The sequence below is a fragment of the Gobius niger genome (genome assembly GCF_951799975.1).
Source record: "Gobius niger genome assembly, chromosome: 19".
Lineage (NCBI taxonomy): Eukaryota > Metazoa > Chordata > Actinopteri > Gobiiformes > Gobiidae > Gobius > Gobius niger.
Window position 1 is genome coordinate 17,366,776 of NC_136870.1, and position 20,895 is coordinate 17,387,670.

General features: G+C 41.3%; 1 protein-coding gene across 1 annotated transcript; it reads left to right on the forward strand.

The window, feature by feature from the left end:
• Window positions 1-2,446: 2,446 nt before the first annotated feature.
• LOC306978938 (plexin domain-containing protein 1-like) lies at window positions 2,447-20,205 on the forward strand. Its single transcript, XM_079577686.1, has 13 exons — window positions 2,447-2,678; window positions 10,756-10,901; window positions 14,892-15,026; window positions 15,099-15,168; window positions 15,248-15,370; window positions 15,440-15,558; window positions 15,619-15,718; window positions 16,017-16,112; window positions 16,186-16,267; window positions 17,449-17,509; window positions 17,871-17,994; window positions 18,494-18,654; window positions 19,645-20,205. Exons 1-13 carry the CDS (start codon window positions 2,603-2,605, stop codon window positions 19,768-19,770), a joined length of 1,419 nt encoding a protein of 472 aa, XP_079433812.1. The 5' UTR covers window positions 2,447-2,602; the 3' UTR covers window positions 19,771-20,205.
• Window positions 20,206-20,895: the final 690 nt, after the last annotated feature.

Below are 20,895 nucleotides of genomic sequence, written 5' to 3' on the forward strand. Positions count from 1 at the left end.
TTTAAATTAGGTGATGGGTGTAACAAGGCAGCTAATTGTTAACAGAAATTTGTAGTAGTAGCAGTAGTAGAGGTAAAGGTAAAGGTAGTAGTAGATAAAGGTAGTCGTAGATGAAGGATTGCCTTCGTCAGGGTTGGTTTGTTCAACTGGTTTGTTCTACATTTCTATGGATTCAGTGCTATTGCTGGACCGCACTGAATCAAAAGTCAGCGGTCTATGGGACTAAACTGTAAAAAATATGGGGAAATTGCACAAATATATGTATGCAAGTTTACCAGAAGCAGTAAAGCCTTTTAAGGAGCAGGCCACCGTACATACTGAGATATGTTCTTACCTGAACTTAGACTAGTTGATGCGTACTTCTGGTCTTTGTGCGTGCCCTCAGTCACGCAAAAAGACCAAAGATGTTGATAGCATTTGGCCTCTCCCAATGTATTCCTTTAGCTCGAAACGGGGGTGAAGTTAGAAGCTACCACGCTCTTTCATTGTCACGCACAAAGACCAGACAGGTACGTATCAACTCGTCTAAGCTCAGGAAAGAACATATCACAGTATGGTAAAAGTGTGTGCCCTCAGTCACGCAAAAAGACCGAAGATGTTGATAGCATTTGGCCTCTCCCTATGTATTCCTATAGCTCCAAATGGGGGTGAAGTTGGAAGTTACCATGCTCTTCCACGGGCCAGACAGGTATGTATCAACTCGTCTAAGATCCGGTATAAGAACATATCTCAGTATGGAAAAACGGTGGCCTGTTCCTTTAAGAACTAATCTAGAGAGAGAAGCAGAGCACCAATGGTTTTACGGCCTGTTTTTACAATCGTGTTGCGCTGTTTCCTCTCATGTAACGACAGCCTCCAAACTCAACTGTCCCCTGTAGAAGGCGGTGAGGTGGAGTGCAAGGAAGGCCAACTTTCCTCAGCCTGCGGATTGGGTGGAGACGCTGCCGAGTCTTCTTTGTGACTGCTGCGGTGTTGGTGGAGGCCGATGGGTCTTCAGTAACGTGTGTGAACTCCAAGGAATTTAGACCCTAGACAGCAGCCCTACCTATCCCACAACACCTATCTCATCCCTGTAAAGCTTAGAACAAGGCCTGCTCCCTCTGTTGACCTCAGCAGTTTGACTTGTGTTTCTGGTAAGGTTTAAAATAATCTTCTCTACAACCTGTTCCCAATTGCACAGAGACAGAAGACTCCCAGGGTAATGAGAAACAGCCCCCTGTCTTCTCTGCGCCAAGTTTTAAAAAGCAACTCCAGGGAAAAAACATTCAAATAGGACGGTGAAGCAAAGAGGTCACTATTAGACTTTTATAAATACGTTCAAATTACCACAAATATTATGCAACAGACAGACATACAATAGCCTTTAACAGGCTGTAAAAGAGGGATTTGTAGTCCTTATCAAATTGGCAACTGAAACCATGTGTGCACAAGTCCCATTCCAGGAAACCATATGGATCACCTCTAATGTGGAACAAGACAACTGGGCTTCCAAACATCTGAACAAGTCCCAATCATCTCAAAGCTTTTCTCTGCCATAAACAGAGGCTTAACAGTTCATTTTAATCGTATGTTTCTGGCTAATTGTATCAGTGGCTGGTCAGAAAAAATCTTCTTCATCATCCATCTGGTCGACTCTGAGCCCTGGTGACCAAATGGACTAAGCATCTCTGTCTCTTGCCATTACAAGAGTCAGAGTCATTCCCAGATTTCCAGCACATTGTCTGTCCATCTTGTTTAAGATCTTCCTCTGCTTCTCTTTCTTGCATGATGACTTTCTAAACTGTTGTCTGCTCTGATCACATGTCCAAAGAAAGACTGTTCCTCTTCATTCATTAAAGATGTTTCTGCTTGTATTTCTTTCAAGATCTTAATTTGTTTTCTTTGCTGTCCATGGAACACGTACAAGCCTCTGTCATGCCCATAATTCAAAAGCATGTATTTTCTTTCTGTCTGCCTTTTTTATAGTCTCGCTCTCACTTCCATAGGTCATTGTTTGGACTGATTCTGACACGTTTTTATTTTGAAATATGTCCGTCCCACTCTTCTATGTAATTCTTCATCACTGTTTTCACTCTGATAGATCAGGATGCCGGAAAATAAAATTCTCAACAATTTCCAGAGTCTCTTGTCATGATCTCTGTTTTCTTTACATTGAGCTTCAAACCCACTTGTATGAGTATTTCTTATCCAATTCAGTAAATCCCCACATGGGGGAGACATGCTCCTCCAGCCTGTGCAGATAAAATCCAAAAATATTTCTTCCTGAAGTGGGAAAGAGAGAAAATAACAAATCTTAAAACAGTGGAGTGAACACTTTTCCTGTGCCCACTCAGCTTGTTCAAAGGCTGAATAATACGTCCACTTCAGTATTTTCTGAAGTCATTTAGAGAACAAGGGAGGAAGAGGGGGGGGGAGAAAGAGAGACAGAAGGGAAGAGAAAAGCAGCAGTGAGTGGGAGAGCTCAGGCACAGACAGCTCTGTGAGGCGGGGGGAGCGGAGGAGTGAGCGCCCCGCAAAGTCCAACAGCAGCAGAAGAAGCCGAACGGGGCGAGAAGAAGACAAAAACACCAATAAAAAGTTGGGAGATCAGGCTGACGGGGAAATGGGGCTCTGTGCGGTCCTCCTCATCTGTCTCTCCCAGGCCGAACTGGGAAGAGTCTGGGCACAGGAGCATGGAGGTAAGCTTCTGTTTTATCCACAGGTATGCACAATCGGTAATATTGACACCTTTTGATATCCTCTTATAATATTTGAGTATCCAGGATTGTAAAGTTGACACTGTGAAATGCGCAAATTATCAGCATCTTAAAGTCTTGGCCGCTCCACTTGCCAGGCTTTTTTATGAAAAAAAGCGTTTTGTCTGTGAAATTCTTCATGCATTTTTGTTTAAAAAGAGGTCCCGAGACATTTCCTTGACCTCAGCCAGGAAAGCACATAAAAGTTTGCATGTGTTTTTGAGAAGAATGCCACAGTAATAACTCCCTCGAGGCTACATATACTCGCTTTTGCAGTCAGATATTTGGCTGTCCTGTTTGAAGAGTTTTAAGAGGCATGGTGCAAATGCAATTTAAAGCATCAGTGCGGAGGGCAGCTCAAAACTGGCAGCTCTGATCAGTAAATCACCTTCACCTGTCACAATATCGCCGTGTTTTTTCCCCCACATCTTTGCTGTATACGTCTTCACCTCTCCGTATGTCGCCGCGTATTTTAGTTCTCCTTGGAGATGCAGTATTTTTAGCCAGCCTCGTTCTTACGCTGCCGCTCCTCCTCCCAACAATCAGAGATGCTCTAGTTTCTCTGGCCTCTCCTGTGGTCCCACTTCCACTGATCGGGGGCCTGGCTCTGCAGAGGACAGCCAGGAACACTGTCACGGGCTCCAGAGAGAGGGGGGACAGGGCAACTGACGGAACAAATGTCTAGCAAAAAAAGTTAAGGTCTGGATGAGAAGAGTTGCTGAAGAGAACAAGGATGGACAGTTCTGAAAAAGTATCTTTTCGGTTCTGGTTTTATATGAGAACCAGAGCAGAGGACATTATACTAACTAAACAATTGCAGCCTTTCCAGCGACCCAACGAGTGGTGATTTTAATATGACTGTAATTCCCTGTTAAGTCCTACCAGAGATTTAAAACTTGTTGGATGAATTTTAGTTTTTACAACAAAGTGGATGCATTACTTTACATTTTAATGAGTAAAACATCCATCAAGTGTAGGGCTGTTACTTCCTCAGTGCCTAAAGCAAGCAAAGCAAATTTGAAATGAGTCATAAATGCTGAGTACAGGGACCGATCATCTAGTTCCTCTTGGATAAGCAATAAAATAGATATTACCCAGTTTAGTGGTGGACATAAAACAGATGCACATTGAAATCCGGTAACGTCTATTAGGAAACAAGTATCTATAAAATTAGCCATTATTAACCACTTAAACGTCAGCTCCCACACTGACTGCCATTAGCCGAAAAGCTGCATATTTTAACCCACTAATTGACTGCAGTTTGCACTACTTTACACAAAAGACACTACTCTGCAATTTCTTTCTTGCATTAAGCTATTAGTACCAGTGCTAAAGGCTGAAAAGCACCACCGGCTCAAAGCCACACAGGTGTTCTTAGTTATTATGGCTCATTAGGACAGAGTTATGCCACAAATTGCGTGAGCTCATCCAAATGCCGAATGAAGAAAAGTTACATCTTCTTAAACGTAGCAGGTGTCGTATTTTAACTAACATGTCTTACAGACTCTTGTAAAAACAGTGTGTAGCCAAGTGTGCGTGGGTCTTCGTTGTAACTGTCCGATTACGGGGTTTGGAACAGTATCGTTTTTTGTCCAAATAGGGAAAGTCAGTCGATCAGTTGTAGCCTTTGAGAAGAGTCGTCTGAAGCAAGACATGTCCAGTTGTATTGTTTGATTAAATGCACTATTTTCTGATGAAATGCCCGTCATATCAAACTTAAAGCTTTTTTAAGTCACTGATGGAAAGGGCAGTGGCTTCCAGATTTTAGTGACTAGATAACTGGTTCCAAATGGTCTTGACTCTTTATACAGTGCATCACTGTTTCTCAAACAGCTGTACATGCCCCAGAGGTTGTACGCTGGGCTGTGCAGGTGCTCAGGCTCCTCTGTGGGTCTAGTCTGACTCATATCTGTATATTCTTGTATTGTCCTCCCTTTGGGTGACCCATGTTTCACCCTTCTACTACCCACTACAAGGGGTGTGTATTGCCTAATCTCTGGCGATACGATTCGTATCCTCTACATAGGTCACGATATGATATGATACAATACGACATATCCTGATATTGAGGTATTAGACGATTATTGCGATTTAATACACCTTAATTCATTCATCTATCTATCTATCTATCTATCTATCTATCTATCTATCTATCTATCTATCTATCTATCTATCTATCTATCTATCTATCTATCTATCTATCTATCTATCTATCTATCTATCTATCTATCTATCTATCTATCTATCTATCTGCAGTATCTATCTATCTGCAGTATCTATCTATCTGCAGTATCTATCTATAATATATGATATAAATGCTTTTCACTTATGTGCATGTGAATGTGGTGTTTCCCCCCAAAGTAGAATCAATATTTTTCAACGCCCCTACTTATTAAGGAAAAAAAAAAAATCAAAATAAACCTCAAGTCTAGCAGACTAAATTCAACATCTTCACAAATCTTTTCCAATATTTTCTTATCGCCACAGTTTATGTGTCATGGTTACTGCATTTCCTGGGACAGTGAAGGGCCAAATGGCTTCCTCCCACGCCACAGCAGCCACGGGGCAGGTTTTAGAGCAATAAAAACCACTGGACTGAACTATAGTAACACACACAACAGCCCCGACCTGGCCTTTGCTGTTGCACTAACGATGCTGCTGCCAGAAGTCTGCAGGTGGCTCGCTTCCTGTTTCTAGGCCTCTTCACGACACCGGGATAGACTTTATATTAGGAAACTTCCACACAGTCCTCATCGGTTATATGAAGTGATATAAAGGATGTAACACTGAGCACAGTTTTTAAAAAGGAGCCACAACATTTTGGATTATGAACGGGTAAAGGGCCTATCTCACCGGAGGAGAGTCGCGGAGTCTCCACAACTCGGATTTATTGCGGCATACAAAGGACCTATCCATAGCCTGGAGACAAGTTGGAGACAAGTTGGAGACTAGTTGGTCACAAATATGTCTCCGAGACGTCTCCTGGAGATAAGGCGAGTCTCCAGGTAGTCTCCGATTTCAGCTGAGGGTCTGCATGATCGCCATGGTCTCAAGCAATATTTGTTGTCCTAAACCTGTGAGACTTTTCTGTGACATCCTTGCAGTGTGTTCGAGACATGTCGGATGGAGGAATTGTATTCTTGAGAAAAGGTCTCCATGCAGACTCCACTGAAATCGAACTACCTGGAGACTCGCCTAATTGCCTGGGGCCGTCTGGGAGACATCTCTCTGACAGGTGGAAACTCGAGTCGCCAACTAGTCTCCAGGCCGGTGAGCTCGGCCCTCATGGATCCATTCAGAATGCATTCAATATTCGTTTTTGTGTTCCCACTTTGAGTGTCCAAAAAAACGCTTTACAAGTTTGATGTAAGTTTTTTGCTTTTCAAAAACTTTTAAAGAGACTGGATGCAAGTTGGTCATTTTTATACTCACTACTGCCACCTCAGGTCTTAAGCGTAACTGCAGGTTCTATATTAAGCTCCTTTTGAGTGACAGTGCAGGATTTTAGAGGCAGTTGTGGTGAACAGGTCTAAGCTCATTCTACACATTAGGACATAGGTGGAACGGGAGGGAGGAAAATACTTAATTTAACATCTTCAAACTCTGTATAATCCCTTTAAGACAGGACTATGGCAATTAAATGAAATTTTCAAAAAGAGGACATACCAAAAAACGATTACATTAGCATAAACCTCTCATGATAATGCTTTACTCCATACCGAAAATAAATTATATAGACATCTTAAAAGTACTGAAATTTAGATGCCAACATTTTTAGATGGAGGTGCTTTTAGTGTCATTGGCCTCTTCACAATTTTACTCACATTATTTCATTACACAAGAGGTCATTTCAGACAAAGGTCCCATTGGTCCAAAAGAACTGAAACTGTAAGGGGATATTTCACAAGAAGGGACTTCTAAATTCCCAGACCTTGAGCTGTATAAACCTGAACAGACTGAATGTCCATCAGGCATAATTCTCAATCCAGGATCGCTGCATTGTCTGGATTTTAAGAGTTTGCATAAAATATCACCTTCTCTACTGTAAAAGAAGTGACGGAAACTCAATATCTGATAGAAGGAGGTGTGTTTTTGCAATGGGAATATTAGGGAATGGGGAAAAACCGTGGAGTGAATGAACTGTACACACGACAGCTTACTATAAATGGATGAATTTACTGTGTCCTAGTTAAGCATCATATTCCCTGTGTTCCCAATTCATTGAGATCTGGTTGGTGCAATGCAGGCAAGTCACATGAGACACATCTAACGCATACAAGTGCCCTGCAAGTGGGATCAATTACATTTTCTGTTTACAAAGTCTGTTTTTGTGGATTCTTCTGGCTTGGTATTGCGTATTTTACAACCTAAATGTACATCATTTCTGAGCACATAAACAGTTACTGGCAGCTAAATCAACACATGCGTAAAAAAAAATCATAAATGGAACAACAAATGGAACTCTAGGCCAGTTTAATATGAAAGAGCAACATTATCCAAACTTCAAAACACACAATAATCATCGTTTAGCACAATTTAAGCCCTTTAAATATCCAGTATCCACGGCTTGTGTTAGGTCAGCTCTCCTGGCAACGCACAACGTAATAGATTACTGCGTAAGGATGAAAGGATGTCAATTGGCACACTATCTGACAGTTTTATACAGGTTTTTATATTTAGAAATCCGCCAAAATCCTTTCCGTGTGTTTGTGTATTCCCCGCAAAAGAGGCTTCGTGCTGAGATTTGAGCGACCTGCGAATTTGTCACACGTGTCACTCTTTGTAATAATAAATTCGGGCCTCGTTTCAAAAATCAACAGGATGTTTGCACATTCCCCCGGCACATGTTTCGAAGCACACGAAAAGAAACTACCGCGGCTCGCAGCAAGTCCAGCTTCAATTATGGCGGCATTGGGGACGTCGTCTCCTCTCAACTGCTGCTAATTTAATCCAATTACTTTTAAGTTCTGTACGGCGCAGGGCCTCTTAACAAAACTAATCCAATTTGGTTTTGGTATTACATAACACTACAATGTATTCCTGTTGAGACGAATCATAATATATATTGAAAGCCACACTGTGGAAATGCAACTAAACTATTGCAAAACCCAGATTTGTGATCTTATAATCTGGACCCCAGGAAGGCTAGCCATTGTCAAGGCAAGTGGGGATCTTAATTAACAAAAAAAACAAACAGATAGGGACTGCATTTAAACATGCTACTCATGATCACAGACAATGGTGTTTTTGCAAAGAGTTATCGAAGAATACTGTATATGAAAGAGCTCTGACCTGATATAGTTAACTTTATGTTTGTAACTGTAGTCTGCATGGAGACAAGCTGGTGAAGTCCCGCTTTTGAGGCATGTTTCACCATCAAAACGCCAGCATTCATCATTTAATAAAATTAATGCTTGCATTTTATTCTATCTATTGGGTGAAACATTATGGCTTTAATTAACAAAACTATCAGAAGGACAGTACAGTTTCTGCAAGTTCCAAGCCTGAATAAATGGACTCTCTTGTCTTAGGGTATCTAACATAAAGCTATGTCTGTGAAGGCTGTCAGTCATATACAGGAGTTTTCCATCTTAAATGCAGATTCTTGAGTCATCTTTTGTACTCTGAAGTTGAACGTTTCACCTCTCATCCAAAAGGCTTCGTCAGCGCACTCAAGTTCCAGCTCCAGCTCAGCTTGGCTCAGTCCTTCCCCTCGATTAACAGCTCCTCGCACCTGTGGGTGAACATCTTTGTAGTAATGAGACTTTGTAGTTCTAAGTCCTAACGACCTAAAGCCTTTTGGATGAGAGGCAAAACGTGCAACACTTCAACTACAGAGTACAGAAGATGACTCAAGAACCTTCACTGAAGATAAAGCAGCTGTGTAAAATTTATGAAAAGCAACTTATAAATAAAGTTTGATCAATTGATTGAATCAACACAAGAATTAGGGCAGTAGAGGCTTCTATTACGTGAACAGAGAGGAAAAGCCAAAAGCAATGTACTTTTATTGTACTAGATGATGTACTTCTAACATATAACCTGGCCATTTTAATAGGTTGGGCTTATGTTGTACAATTTTATATCAAAATTCTAGGTTCCAAAGCATGAAGCTATATTTGAAAAACAGAAAGCACTCAGTTGTTTTAATTAGATCTACCAACTCAACATCTTAGTCTTATGGATGTGAGTTCTTTCAACTCACAACAAATACTCTTGTGACTGAATAATTCTACCATTGATGCTAAATAATCTTGCCTTAGCTGACCAGCGCTGACAGAGAAGACATATCAAATCATATTTCAGATCAAAGCGTCTGTAGAAGTAACTTGAGGCACGGGACAACAAAGATTTTGGGCGCCTTCCAAGCTTGAGGAAAGTGACCAAAGGAGACGCTATTTTGATTCTTGTATGACATAACATTTCATCAGATTCCCGCTAATACAAACCTTGGAGTGAGAATTTCACAATCAAAGTTCTTGACGCTCAATAAACAGATGACATCAATCTGCACCACTGTAATTTACACTGGACATTTTCGCTGAGTGTTTTGGACGGCGGCTGATCTCGCAACTTGTTCAAACAAAAGTGTGGCGGCGCAGTGAGTCACGGGTGACTTTACGCGTACAATGGGCTGTTATCGCAGACGGATCTGTCGGGCAGATGACATAAACCGCAGTCAAACCAAATGGATATGTGGTGATTGTGTTGCGCAGACCAGCGGCGATATATTGTCAACAACAGTGGTTTTCAACTCGTGACAACATTGGAGCTCGCCATGAACTTAGGATGACAACAAGCGACAGACCAAACAAAAATAAATAAAAACCCTACAATTTCCAATAGCAGTGGTTCTCAACTACAGAAAACACTCTTCCAAACTGGGTCAGGGTCGATCAGGGTACTCCGGGTCATCTGCAATTCTAGCCTTTATTCATCTTAATTAGACATTATTTTATTCATGCTTTCGTAGTACATTTACAGTCAGTTAGGCGTTTTCTGGTTTAGACATAATTTAGTGATTTGACCTTGATCTATGCCTTGTTGCCTTATTTGATTCCATCAGGTGGTACTTGGTGTGAAACATATGAAAATCACTGATCTAAACAATTGACATAAATGCCCACAAAAGAGAACACACATTTTTTTTTACAGTTTTTACATATCTCAATATGTAAAAACGGTGGCCTTTTACTTTAAACCAATGCTCTGAATAATATTGAATGAGTTGTTTGGAAGATGTGTAAAAATGCAACATTTATTGCAGTATATGGAAATGAATCAAAATTGTGGAGAATAACACTTTCTGTGTAATCCTTCAACAGAGGCGTAGAGTAACATTTCTGGAAAGTCGCTTCTCTGTCACATTGACTTAAACTAAAACATTAACATGTTTTTGAGCACATTTCTGGTGGCTTGCTTGATTTTTGCTATTGAGAAAGTCCAAAACAATTTAGAAACTCATTTTAGTCAAACTTGCCCACCCCGAGCTGTCGACGTGGCCCCAAATGCACCAGCGCAGGCTAATTACTTGGCTTATCAACAAAGCTCAGGGCTTAATGAAAGGCAGTACAGTGAGATCAATCTTTGGCCAAAAAACTATATATTGCTTCTATCATCACAATGTGTGTTTCCCATAAAACACATTTTTCTTAATCATGTCTATTTATTAGTATCTTGTAGTCCCTCTAATTGAAAGTTGGAAAGGCCCAAATGCGTGTTTGATTTACGGCAAAAATGCCTTGACTCTTAATGATCCAAATTACAGCGAGTAATAAAGTACAGATGTGCGTATAACTTCGCTTGTTTCGAATCAGACTGAGAGCCTTACGCAGCAGTTAATTTAATCGTCTTTCACACATTTGGTAATCCATGTGGATTCGCGGAGCATTTATCAAAACACAAAACGAAGCCAAGTATGAGTCTTCCATTCATGTGTCTCACTGGGGTGAACTATTAACCTCCCCGTGAATTGTGTTGACAGGATTCTCTCATCAAAGCGACGCTTGTTTTGTTACAGACGCCGTGATGAGCCGGACGACGTGGCGGAGAGAGGACGAGGTGAAATGTTTGCGCACGGAGGAGACGAAAACGCTGCACAAGCACAGAGAGCCGCGCAACGTCGTGGACATAGGTTCTCTGCCGGACAACATTACCAAAATACTGGTGAGAACGCGACGATTTCCTTGTATCAAAGCGGGTGCAACGGAAAAGGTGAAAGAGGATACAAGCTGGGGTTCTGTTTGTGCCAGAACCAAGCCTGGATAAATGGAGGGAGGATGTTGTGTCACAATCAGATGACAATGGGCAGAAATTAAATTTGATTAAAAAAAAGATTGCCTACTTCTAACCAAACCAATCATTTCTATCATTAACCGTATTTTCCAAACTATAAGTCACACTTTTTTTTCAGTTTGGGTGGGTGTGCAACTTATACTCACCAATGGGCAAGGAACATGCCTCTCTATGGTCCTCATGGCGGGGAGTTGACATTGCTGTAATACCACCCCCTTGTGGCCGGGGCGACTCCAAGAGACACTTGGGAGCATTGATTGTAATGAAACTTCCAACCTCCCTAGAACGCTGGTTTTTGTTTATCAGCCCGAAATTTGGAAGCATTTTCAGTACATTGACTGGCTCCAGAGGCTGTCAATCAAGCTCTGGAGCTCTGTGGAGGCTCCGCCCGCCCCACGAGTGCAGGGATTCCCGCCTTTTTTCCCTTTTAAGGACAGGCTGCGTAGGAGGAGTCTGAGCGGCCATTAAGGTTCACACAGGACTCTGGACCTTTTCTATGAATGGGGCTGGATAGGCGATCATCTATCTCTAATAATTATATCTATGGGTGCAACTAATACATCAAAATCTATAATTTCACATGTTATTTTCACACTGACAGCCGCTAGAGGGAGCTCTAGGCTTGTGTACCAGTATCTCTTACTCCTGTGCCACTGAAATTTTAAAACAGTAATCAAGCAACAGGGACTGGCTGAAAAGCGGAGGTTGCTCAAAAACAAAAAAGCAAATTGAGGGCTAAAAGCTGGAGCCACAGGTAGAGGAATGAGTTCGCAAATGGGTGCTTGAACAACGTGATGCCGAGAGAGGCTTGTTAATGGTGCATTTACGCCTCCATGCCCAGGTTGTTCCCAAGGCTGGTGAGACTTACTCTCCGGAGTGACTTAAATATATTTTTTTCTTCTTCATTATGCATTTTTTTGGCTGATACAACTTTAAACTCTGGAGTGAATCATAATCCGGAAAATACGGTACTTTCTTTGCAATCTTCAACTTTTGAAAGTTGTCAACATCTTGAGGGGGTTAGTAGTTCTGACACTTCGTGAAATCCTGAGGCCAAACCAATAAAACCAGTCACAGAGCACACAATCAGACAAACAGTTTAACAAACAAAAACGCAATGAGGCCACTGAAGAATGTCATTTTCTCTCATGGGAAAAAAAGGACTGCTGTAGCTCCTTCTACTGCTTTAAAGTTGATGTATCATGACAAGCCGCAGCGTAAATAATTTGATCTTAAGGTACAAACAAATGAGCAGTTTGGCGCTGTATAATATCCAGTTCATACAGTATTTCCTCACAAAATTCTGTCGATTCAAGCATTGTTTATAAAGCGTCAAGACCATTTATCAACAGTGATTTGAGGCAAAGTTCCGCAACACTGAAAATGGTTCCGCCGTAATCCCAACCCATCAGCTGACATTGACAACCACTGCTTTACATCAGCTTTCTTCTTGTTTGCGGTAATTTTCATATCAGTTTGACACACAAAGCCTTATGCATGACTCAGTGCTGTCCATGAACTACAAATAAGTAACTAAACTAAAGTGCTTGTGTGTATTTTTGTCTCATGTAGCTCTTTTACTGGAATCAGTCAAAAGAATTCCACCCAAATAAAGCATGTTGTATGTTTCTTTCCTCTTTTTATTGAAAATTGAAAACAGACTTTCGCTCTGTCCTGCCAACTTACAGTGTTTGTTTTAGCGTGGCTGTGTAGTGCGCGCAGAGCAAGTGTCTACGCCGCGAATGACTCACTTGGACAGGACCACCGGAGGAACTTGCAGCCTGTGTCAATGCCTTTTCTCCTCAAACATGTCCGATCGCAGTTTGTAAAGGCCCCTCCGTTTCTCGCCCAAAAGGGAATCTCTTCAAATAAAACAGTGTGTCATCTGTGAAGGAATACGGTTTGGTTATCACGTCCCCGTCACCTCAAAGTCCCACGCCTCCCTTGGAAAACACAGGCTCTGGAGATAGCAGGGGGAAAAAAATTGGGTCATGCTGTGTATATGGAGCAGCCGAGGAGGCAGAGAGAGCGCTGCATTTAACTGGCCCACTTTCCCAAAGCCCACAACCATTGCTCTCTGTCACCTTGAGCCAAGGCATTCATTAATAACAGCATCAGCATGAAGGATATGTATCAAAGACTGTTTCAAACCCTGTTGTCAACGCTGACTTAAGTGTAAACAGCTCCCCCAGGTGGCAAAGCTTGGCGGAAAAACGAGAAATAAAACTGCCTGGAGCATTTGATGGGACACAGAACTAGGGCTGCTAGACGTTGGAGAAAGTTTGTTTGTGTTTCATCTTTTGAAATCAAGGTTCAATACACAGTGCACATTTGAGAGGAGAGAGGCAACATATGTACTCCTACACTAATTCACTGTTTGTAGCGGTTTAAACTATAGGGATAGCAGGGTTCAAACACTGAAAGATCTAACGGAGGCAGTGCTTATTGTTTTCAAAAGATGCTGTGCTCTGAAACTAGCTAATTAACTATTGTTAAAGGTGCATTATGCAACTTATTATGCAAAAATATAGTTGAAGTTTTTGCAGATATGACCTTGTAGTGACCCAGCGGCTGTATGAGTGATCAGCATGGGGTCTTTACTTTCCATCACTGTGGCTGTTACATTGCTCCAGGATCAATTGTTTTGTAGGTTTTCTGGTCAGCATTGGAGACCTTCCAAACAATTGATCCTGGAGCGTCCTAGAGACCACTGTGATGGAAAGAAAAGGCGCCACGCTGACCACTCATACAGCCACTGAGCCACTACAAGGTCAAATATGCAAAAAAATTAACTTTTTTTTCCCCACATAAAAAGTCGCTTAAAGGGGCTAGGTGCAAGTTAGCCATTTTACACTCACTACTGCCATCTCAGGTCATACGTGTAACTGCACCTTCTATATTAAGGGGGGGTATTATGCAAAATCGACTTTTTCAAGCTTTACATCATGTTATTATGTCATTCCCTCATTAAAAACATGCCTGAAGTGTTGCCTTGGCACATTCACATATTTTTGAGTAATCTGTAAAAACTCTAATGGCGGCCATTTTAGGGATAGGTTTGCCTGAGTCCTCCTAGGAACGCCTCCACCTCCCGGAGACGCCTCCGAGCTTTCGTCACCAGCCGAGTAACCAACCACTGCTCCTCAGCAGAACCCCCTCCCCACTGATGCCACAGACAGCGTGTGGAGGGGGCGTGTCGGAAAGGGTCAGAGGTTCTTAAAGAGACAGGGGCCTATTTCAAGACATTCGCTACAGCCATTTTGATATTTTGTTATTTTAATTTACTGCATTTACAGACCAACAGAAGGTTTCGTCATCATTGTAGTGTGCTATAGACTGGTGCTATGTGATTGAAAAAAGCAAAATACCCCCTCTTTAAGCTCGTGCATGACGGCACTTCGGACCCGAATTAACACCTTTTTGAGTGACAGTGCAGAATTTTAGTTGTGGTGAACAGGTCTGGGCTCATTCTACACCTTAGGACATTATTGAAACATGCAGGGGGAGGAAAATTAAACTCTGTATAGTCCTTTTAATGCACCTTTAAATACAATGCTGTTATCAAATATTATCTCACTTTCTTTGCTATATTTATCTTGTAGCTACATGTCTACAAAGTCATCATCTGAAATGGCGTTTTTAGAAGCGAGGACCTCACATTTCATCCAAAAAACTGGGGTGCCTTTTTGCCTGAGAGGCAAAACATCTCCATTTCTAACATTTCAAAACAACCCAGTCAGTGTTGCTACTTTTTGAAAACTATTGCTATATGGACATGGCTTTACCTGATAATTGTCAAGCATTTGTTTCTTGATCTCACAGCAAAACTAAATTCAATTGTTTTATTTCACTTGCTCTTAGGAGGACACCCAGAAGTACTACAGATGGCAGAGTTATGCGCCGACAGACAACCGAACTGAGGAATTGTGGGTAGATTTGAGCGCCAACCAGGTCAGAATCCATGGCATCCTGTCCAACGCGCATCGGCAAGCAGCGGTAAGACAAACGCAGATGTATGAAAGTCGAACGATCTACGCAAAAGAATAATGATTGTTTACTATTTTCCAGCGAGTAGCTCTGTCCTTTGATTTCCCCTTTTATGGACACAACTTGAGACAGATTATTATAGCCACAGGAGGTAAGTCGACGCTGATATTTGTAGCATGATGACGAGACAAAAACATGTAATCACAGAGGAAATATTAATATAAATACAGGCTTTATCTTCATGGGAGAGATGACGCACCGAATGCTGACGGCCACGCAATACGTCGCTCCTCTAATGGCTAATTTTGACCCCAGCTTTTCGACAAACTCCACAGTGAGATACACCGACAACGGTAAGAATAACCATATGATAGGCAATGATTTTTTTACTATATATTTTAATATGGCTGTGTCCTGTTTAGGGAATCTCTTTGTGGTACAGTGGGACAAAGTCAGACTAAAAGACAGAGAAAGCGAAGGAGCGTTCACTTTTCAGACTGTGCTTCACAAAAATGGGACCATCGTGTTTAACTACAGAGAGGTGCGAGGCAAGTTTTCACTCTTTTTCTTTGGGAAATTAAAAAATGTATATATTTTATAGATCCCCGTTCCAGTAGAGAAGATGAATTCCACTGAGCATCCAGTAAAAGTGGGTCTATCTGACGCTTTCATGGCATTTGTACCCTCCTCGCAAGCCTCAGGTATGGGCGAGGTCAGAGGTTTTCAAACTGTGGTAAGGGGATACTGTGATACTGTGATACTGTTCAGGCTTATTAATGTTTTAGCCAAATTTTGTGTCAGTTTTCTTCAGCTCTACTTCATCATGGTTAAGTCCTATTTCAGACCTGATTTAGCCCTAGTTTATACCGGATTTGGCCCAAACATTGACCTAGTTTAGATCTGGGGGCTTAATATGATCTTGCGTGGTTACTGGCTTCGAACAATAACCACAATCTTTATTGCTCATACTAATTTGTGGATGCTGTTCTTTATTTTAAGGTCCAAAGCAGCGTACAATCTATGAGTATCATCGTGTGGAAATTGACAGCACAAAAATAGTCAATCGATCTGCCTTCGAGTTCATACCTTTGCCAAGTGAGTATTCTGGTCGGGTTCAGCCACAAATGATAATGATATCTCTATCTTCAAAATGTTTATATTCGTTTAGCTTGCTCTCAGCACACGACCTGTGAACTGTGCATGACTTCTAACTTGACGGCTGGGTGCGGATGGTGCAACACAGTTCAAAGGTAATAGAAGGAATATGTTGTCATAAAGGGGACATATCATGCAAACCTGGAGTAGTATTTAAAGCAGAACTAAGTAACTCATGCCCCTAGAGGCCATAAGCGCTACTGCAGGTGTCGCAGCATGTTGGTTTTTTTTTTTTACTCATTTATTGTCCGTGAGAGTAAATACTACGCTGACAGAAAAGACAAAGTGAGAGAGGGATATTGTACATTGTGCCACAACCCAATTACATGATGGAGATAATTTTTTTCACTCAAACTTGGCTGCAAATACTGTTTAAGTGGCGCTAGCCCGCAGTTAGCTTTGCCCTTTAGCCTGATAGCTTCTTCTTTGTGCTTCCACCAGTGTGTATTGCGCCTTCGAACTGGTGCAGGGAAAGTTGCAAGTGTGGTTTTCTGGTCAGAGACACCAGGGGGGGATGAAAGACCCCCCAATCATCCCATCAACTCTTGTATTACCCCATTACTAAGTTCTTCTTTAACTTCATAACTCAGTTCTGTGCTCAAAAAATGTGTTCATCACGGTGCCATTGATTTGTCAGCATGCAGTTAGCTCAAAGTGAAAGCATATATTCACTGTTTGATTATTTTTTCATCCATGGCAACACATAAACAAGCAGCAACCTCCCTGTCTATTGATACAGCAGCGTGTTTTGCCTTTTTCTGCGAGCTGCATTTGTAGTTTCTGTGTTCCACATTCTTTTACTGGATACTTTTGTACATCTTTGTTGTGTTTTTGTGAGATTCAGTGTTTTTTTTTGCTGCAGAGAGTCTGTACTAGCCAGCTTTTTTTTAAAAATAGAGCTAATACAAATTTCTTCTTCTGAAACACTGAAGATGCACCAAGTTCAACCACACACCTAGAGCAAAGTGGAGGCATCACAGGAGGCGCTACAGGAAGGAACAAATGAGGAGAAGATGGTGAAAGACTGTTGTGTCATTCCAACTGCTGCCAGTAGGGGGCCAATTCAAAATCCTCTCCAGTCCAGTCTGTCACTCCTTACTGTCTTTTCCACACATAAAGGTTATTCCTAAGTATAAAATGTCAAGAATTAGCGCTGAGGTATCCAAAATAATGTATTTAGATCCCAGTCATGCATGATATGTCCACTCCGATACATCAGCAACAACATATTGAAGGTTTGGCATCTTCTAACTGTCTTATTTTCACTTCATTCCAGATGCTCAGATGGCATTGACAGGCATAGGCAAGAGTGGCTTGATTTTAACTGTCCAGAGGAGGTAAGCAGCAAATCAAAAGCAGCTGATTGCATGCTTGGCTTGTAGCAGTCAGTCATCGCCTCTGCCCCAAGGACTGTTTTTGATGGATACTGACCACGCACTGCAGCAAGTATCATCCCCCAAGAGCTCTGACCTAGTTGTCTAGCCATCCCAATCTGGTACTTGTCAACCTCGAAATCACGAAAAAAAACACTGCCTGTTTATATATGGAGAGAAGTAATAGTAACAATATTAGGGCCGGAAAATATATCGCCAAATTGTTATCGCAAAAAGCAACAATATATCGCAAAAAGGTCTTTCATCTGACTGATCTACTGAATCATATTGTCGTGCCTGACCAGTGTACGTATATCTCACTCAGTCCAAAGGCAGGTGTGAAGATTATAACCCGGTGTTACCTGATGGCACGACGGACTCCCATCTCCAGTTGTCTCCAGCTCCAACAGCTTCAGCAGCCGAGCTCGAGGACCATCCCTCCACCGCAGGCAAGAATCACAGCTTCCCAACAACCTTTTTTATCCTGGATAGAAATCAATAAAACACTCTCATGAAGGCCAAAAATGGGCAGGTGGATGCTAGTATTGGTGCGGACACTTAATGAGGTTAAAATGTGTTACTTGGGACTTGATTTGAGTTTTTGTCATGGTATTACTAAATGTCTAAGCTAAACAATAACATGCGTCTCAAATCCCTAAAATCACAAAGCAAGCAGCGCAATAAAACGATGCTATTCAAACTGAGACTGAATTGTTTTCATTACAACAAATGACCCTTTTCATTGCAATATAATATGGCAATGTCAGTGTTGGACGAAATATACCCAGCTGGTCAAGTAATTTACAATCACGAAGAGACAGGAAACGTTTAGCACTGCTTGTACCAGGAGTTTGGCAACAAAAAGAAATGGAAAGTGCTTAGACGCCTCTTAAGATCAAGTGACATAGAACAACAGCGCCGTGTTTTCAATACTCTTTTCTCCTTCAGATGAAGACACGGGCTCTCCAAACCACTCGGGAATAACAGAGAACACGGCCATCATCGCAGGGGTCGTCGCCGCATTGGTTGTGCTCGTGGCGCTGACCCTCCTGGCTGTTTACTACATCAACACTCACCCCACAGCGGCCCCGCCTTTCTACCTCATGCAGGTGCAAATAAATAACCTCTACAAGTGGAATCATGCTTTCCATCCAGGTCATGACGAGGACATCCTTGTACTTAGCAACCATAAAGTGTCTAGTTGTGACTTGAGGCCGACAGATGTATCGGCCAGCCAATATATCGGGCCGATATTTGGAGATTTTACCATATCGGCTATCAGCCAATCTAGCGCCGATAGCTGTTAAAATGATGTTTTATCCCCCCTACATGTTCCAGCAATGTCCTAAGGTGTAGAATGAGCCCAGACCTATTCACCACAACTGCACAAGCTTAATATAGAAGGTGCAGGTACACGTATGACCTGAGGTGGCAGTAGTGAGTATAAAATGGCTAACTTGCATCTAGCCCCTTTAAAGAAAAGTTTCACTAAACTCCCGTCAATATGGACATGCTGTATGTCGTTTTGAAGTGCAGAATCTGGAGAATTCAATCGCTGAGTTAGTTTTAACCTCCACTATTTTTTTTTTGATTGCCACGCAAAATGCTGCGGCTAGTAACTATATGCTAATGCTAATGACAACTAATCAAAGATGGGACAGAAACTATGATTGAATCACCTAAAGGCCAGGTATTTCTTTTTACAGGATTATATAGACCAGACATTTGGATAAATCGGCCCAAAATATCGGTTAGAAATATCGGCCAATTAACATCCCAAATATCAGCATCGGCCATAGAAAAACCCATATCGGTCGGCCTCAAGTTGTGGCTAAACATTCTTCATTCATAAACATCCAATGGTTCAATCATAAGCTAATAAAGCCAGCAAATGGCAATCCTACTTGGAAAATTTTAAATTAAAACATAGAAAAATGTTACTTACTATTTCCATTTTTTTTTTTTTTTAAGAAATGACAAAAAGGAACTTTATAATCTGGTCAAAATGTGGTGGAAAAAGTCAAATTTACTCCATACCCCGACCCCTGCAAATATAGAAAAGATGCTTGTCTAAATACGGTTGTGGTTTTTACTTGCAGCGACGCACAAACAACTACTGGCCCGCCATGAAGTTTCGAAACCAGGGCTGCCATTCCAGTTACGCTGAGGTCGAACTTGGTGGTCACGAAAAGGAAGGTTTCATCGAAGCTGAACAGTGTTTTTAATAGCTCAAGAGAAACTGACGCAAAAAGGACACATTTTGAGGAAACTGTGTGGAGGACGACTGTGGGAGACCAGGGCCACCCACTGACAAAGGCTCCCTCCGACCTTTGCTGCTGGACAGTGTTTAAAGAAGCCGTCCTCAGTTTTCTCTGTGTCTTTTGCACTTTGATTACACAGAGGAACATCCACATAATCCAATGGTTGAACGTGGAAAAAAAAGGAGACATTTATATCGTTGAGTTTTGAATGTGTGTGTGTGTGTGTGTAATGTTCATCAGGGAACGGATCAAACAAGCCTTCATACTGCAAAATCCTGTTTATTACATTTTCTTTGTGGTCATTTGTGTGAGAATATGTTGGTTTACATCAAATGTGGGTTTCACAAATATTTACTAAAATGAAATATACTTCTCTTTTGGATTCTGGTTTTGTTTGAATAGAAACAGCTAGTGAGTTTTCTTTGATCAATTCTGATTTGTCTTTTAATAAAAGCAAAGATATGTGTTGAGAGACTTTTTATTCTGAACATATTACTTCAAGCCAGCACAATTTATTAGACTAGTGCCTTAAAGAGATAGTTTGTAAGTTTGCAAAGTGAGGAGAGAGTCAAAATTGAAAGTAAACAATCAAATTCCTCCCCTCTTTAATCAGAAAGCTCTCCAGTTTGCAAAATGAGGAGAGCGGGAACAGAATTTTTCAAAAGTAAAAAATCAAGCTCCTCCCCCTCCCATATTGGACCTGACAGGATGGCTCACAGGAAAAGCTCGTCTTATTGGTCAATGCAGGAGGATCCTGGACTCTGATTAGTTGCTGTGATCCGGGAAGGAGCAACTTTGCAAGAAATAATACATATATTATTATTAACTTTACATCAAAATGAAAGACCAGGTGGTGGATTTTGCACATTTAATAAAATTTGTAATACATTTATACTTCCATAATATCACTTTAACTACTAGACCAAGACCAAATCTGTTTTAAGGTCTAAAATTGGGGTAAGAGCAAGTCAAATATATATTAATGAATTTAGTGTATATTTTTTACAGTTTTTTGTTCATGTACATGATAATAAAAGAACAAAAACCTAAATACTAAAGGACAAAATTCTATATTTGGTTTTGCTGCAG

Coding starts and splice junctions, on each gene's coding strand:
- LOC306978938 (XM_079577686.1), top strand. CDS start 2,603: ATGGGGCTCTGTGCGGTCCTCCTCATCTGTCTCTCCCAGGCCGAACTG. Junction 15,169..15,247: donor GATTATTATAGCCACAGGAG/GTAAGTCGACGC, acceptor ATATAAATACAG/GCTTTATCTTCATGGGAGAG. Junction 18,655..19,644: donor CGCCTTTCTACCTCATGCAG/GTGCAAATAAAT, acceptor TTTTACTTGCAG/CGACGCACAAACAACTACTG.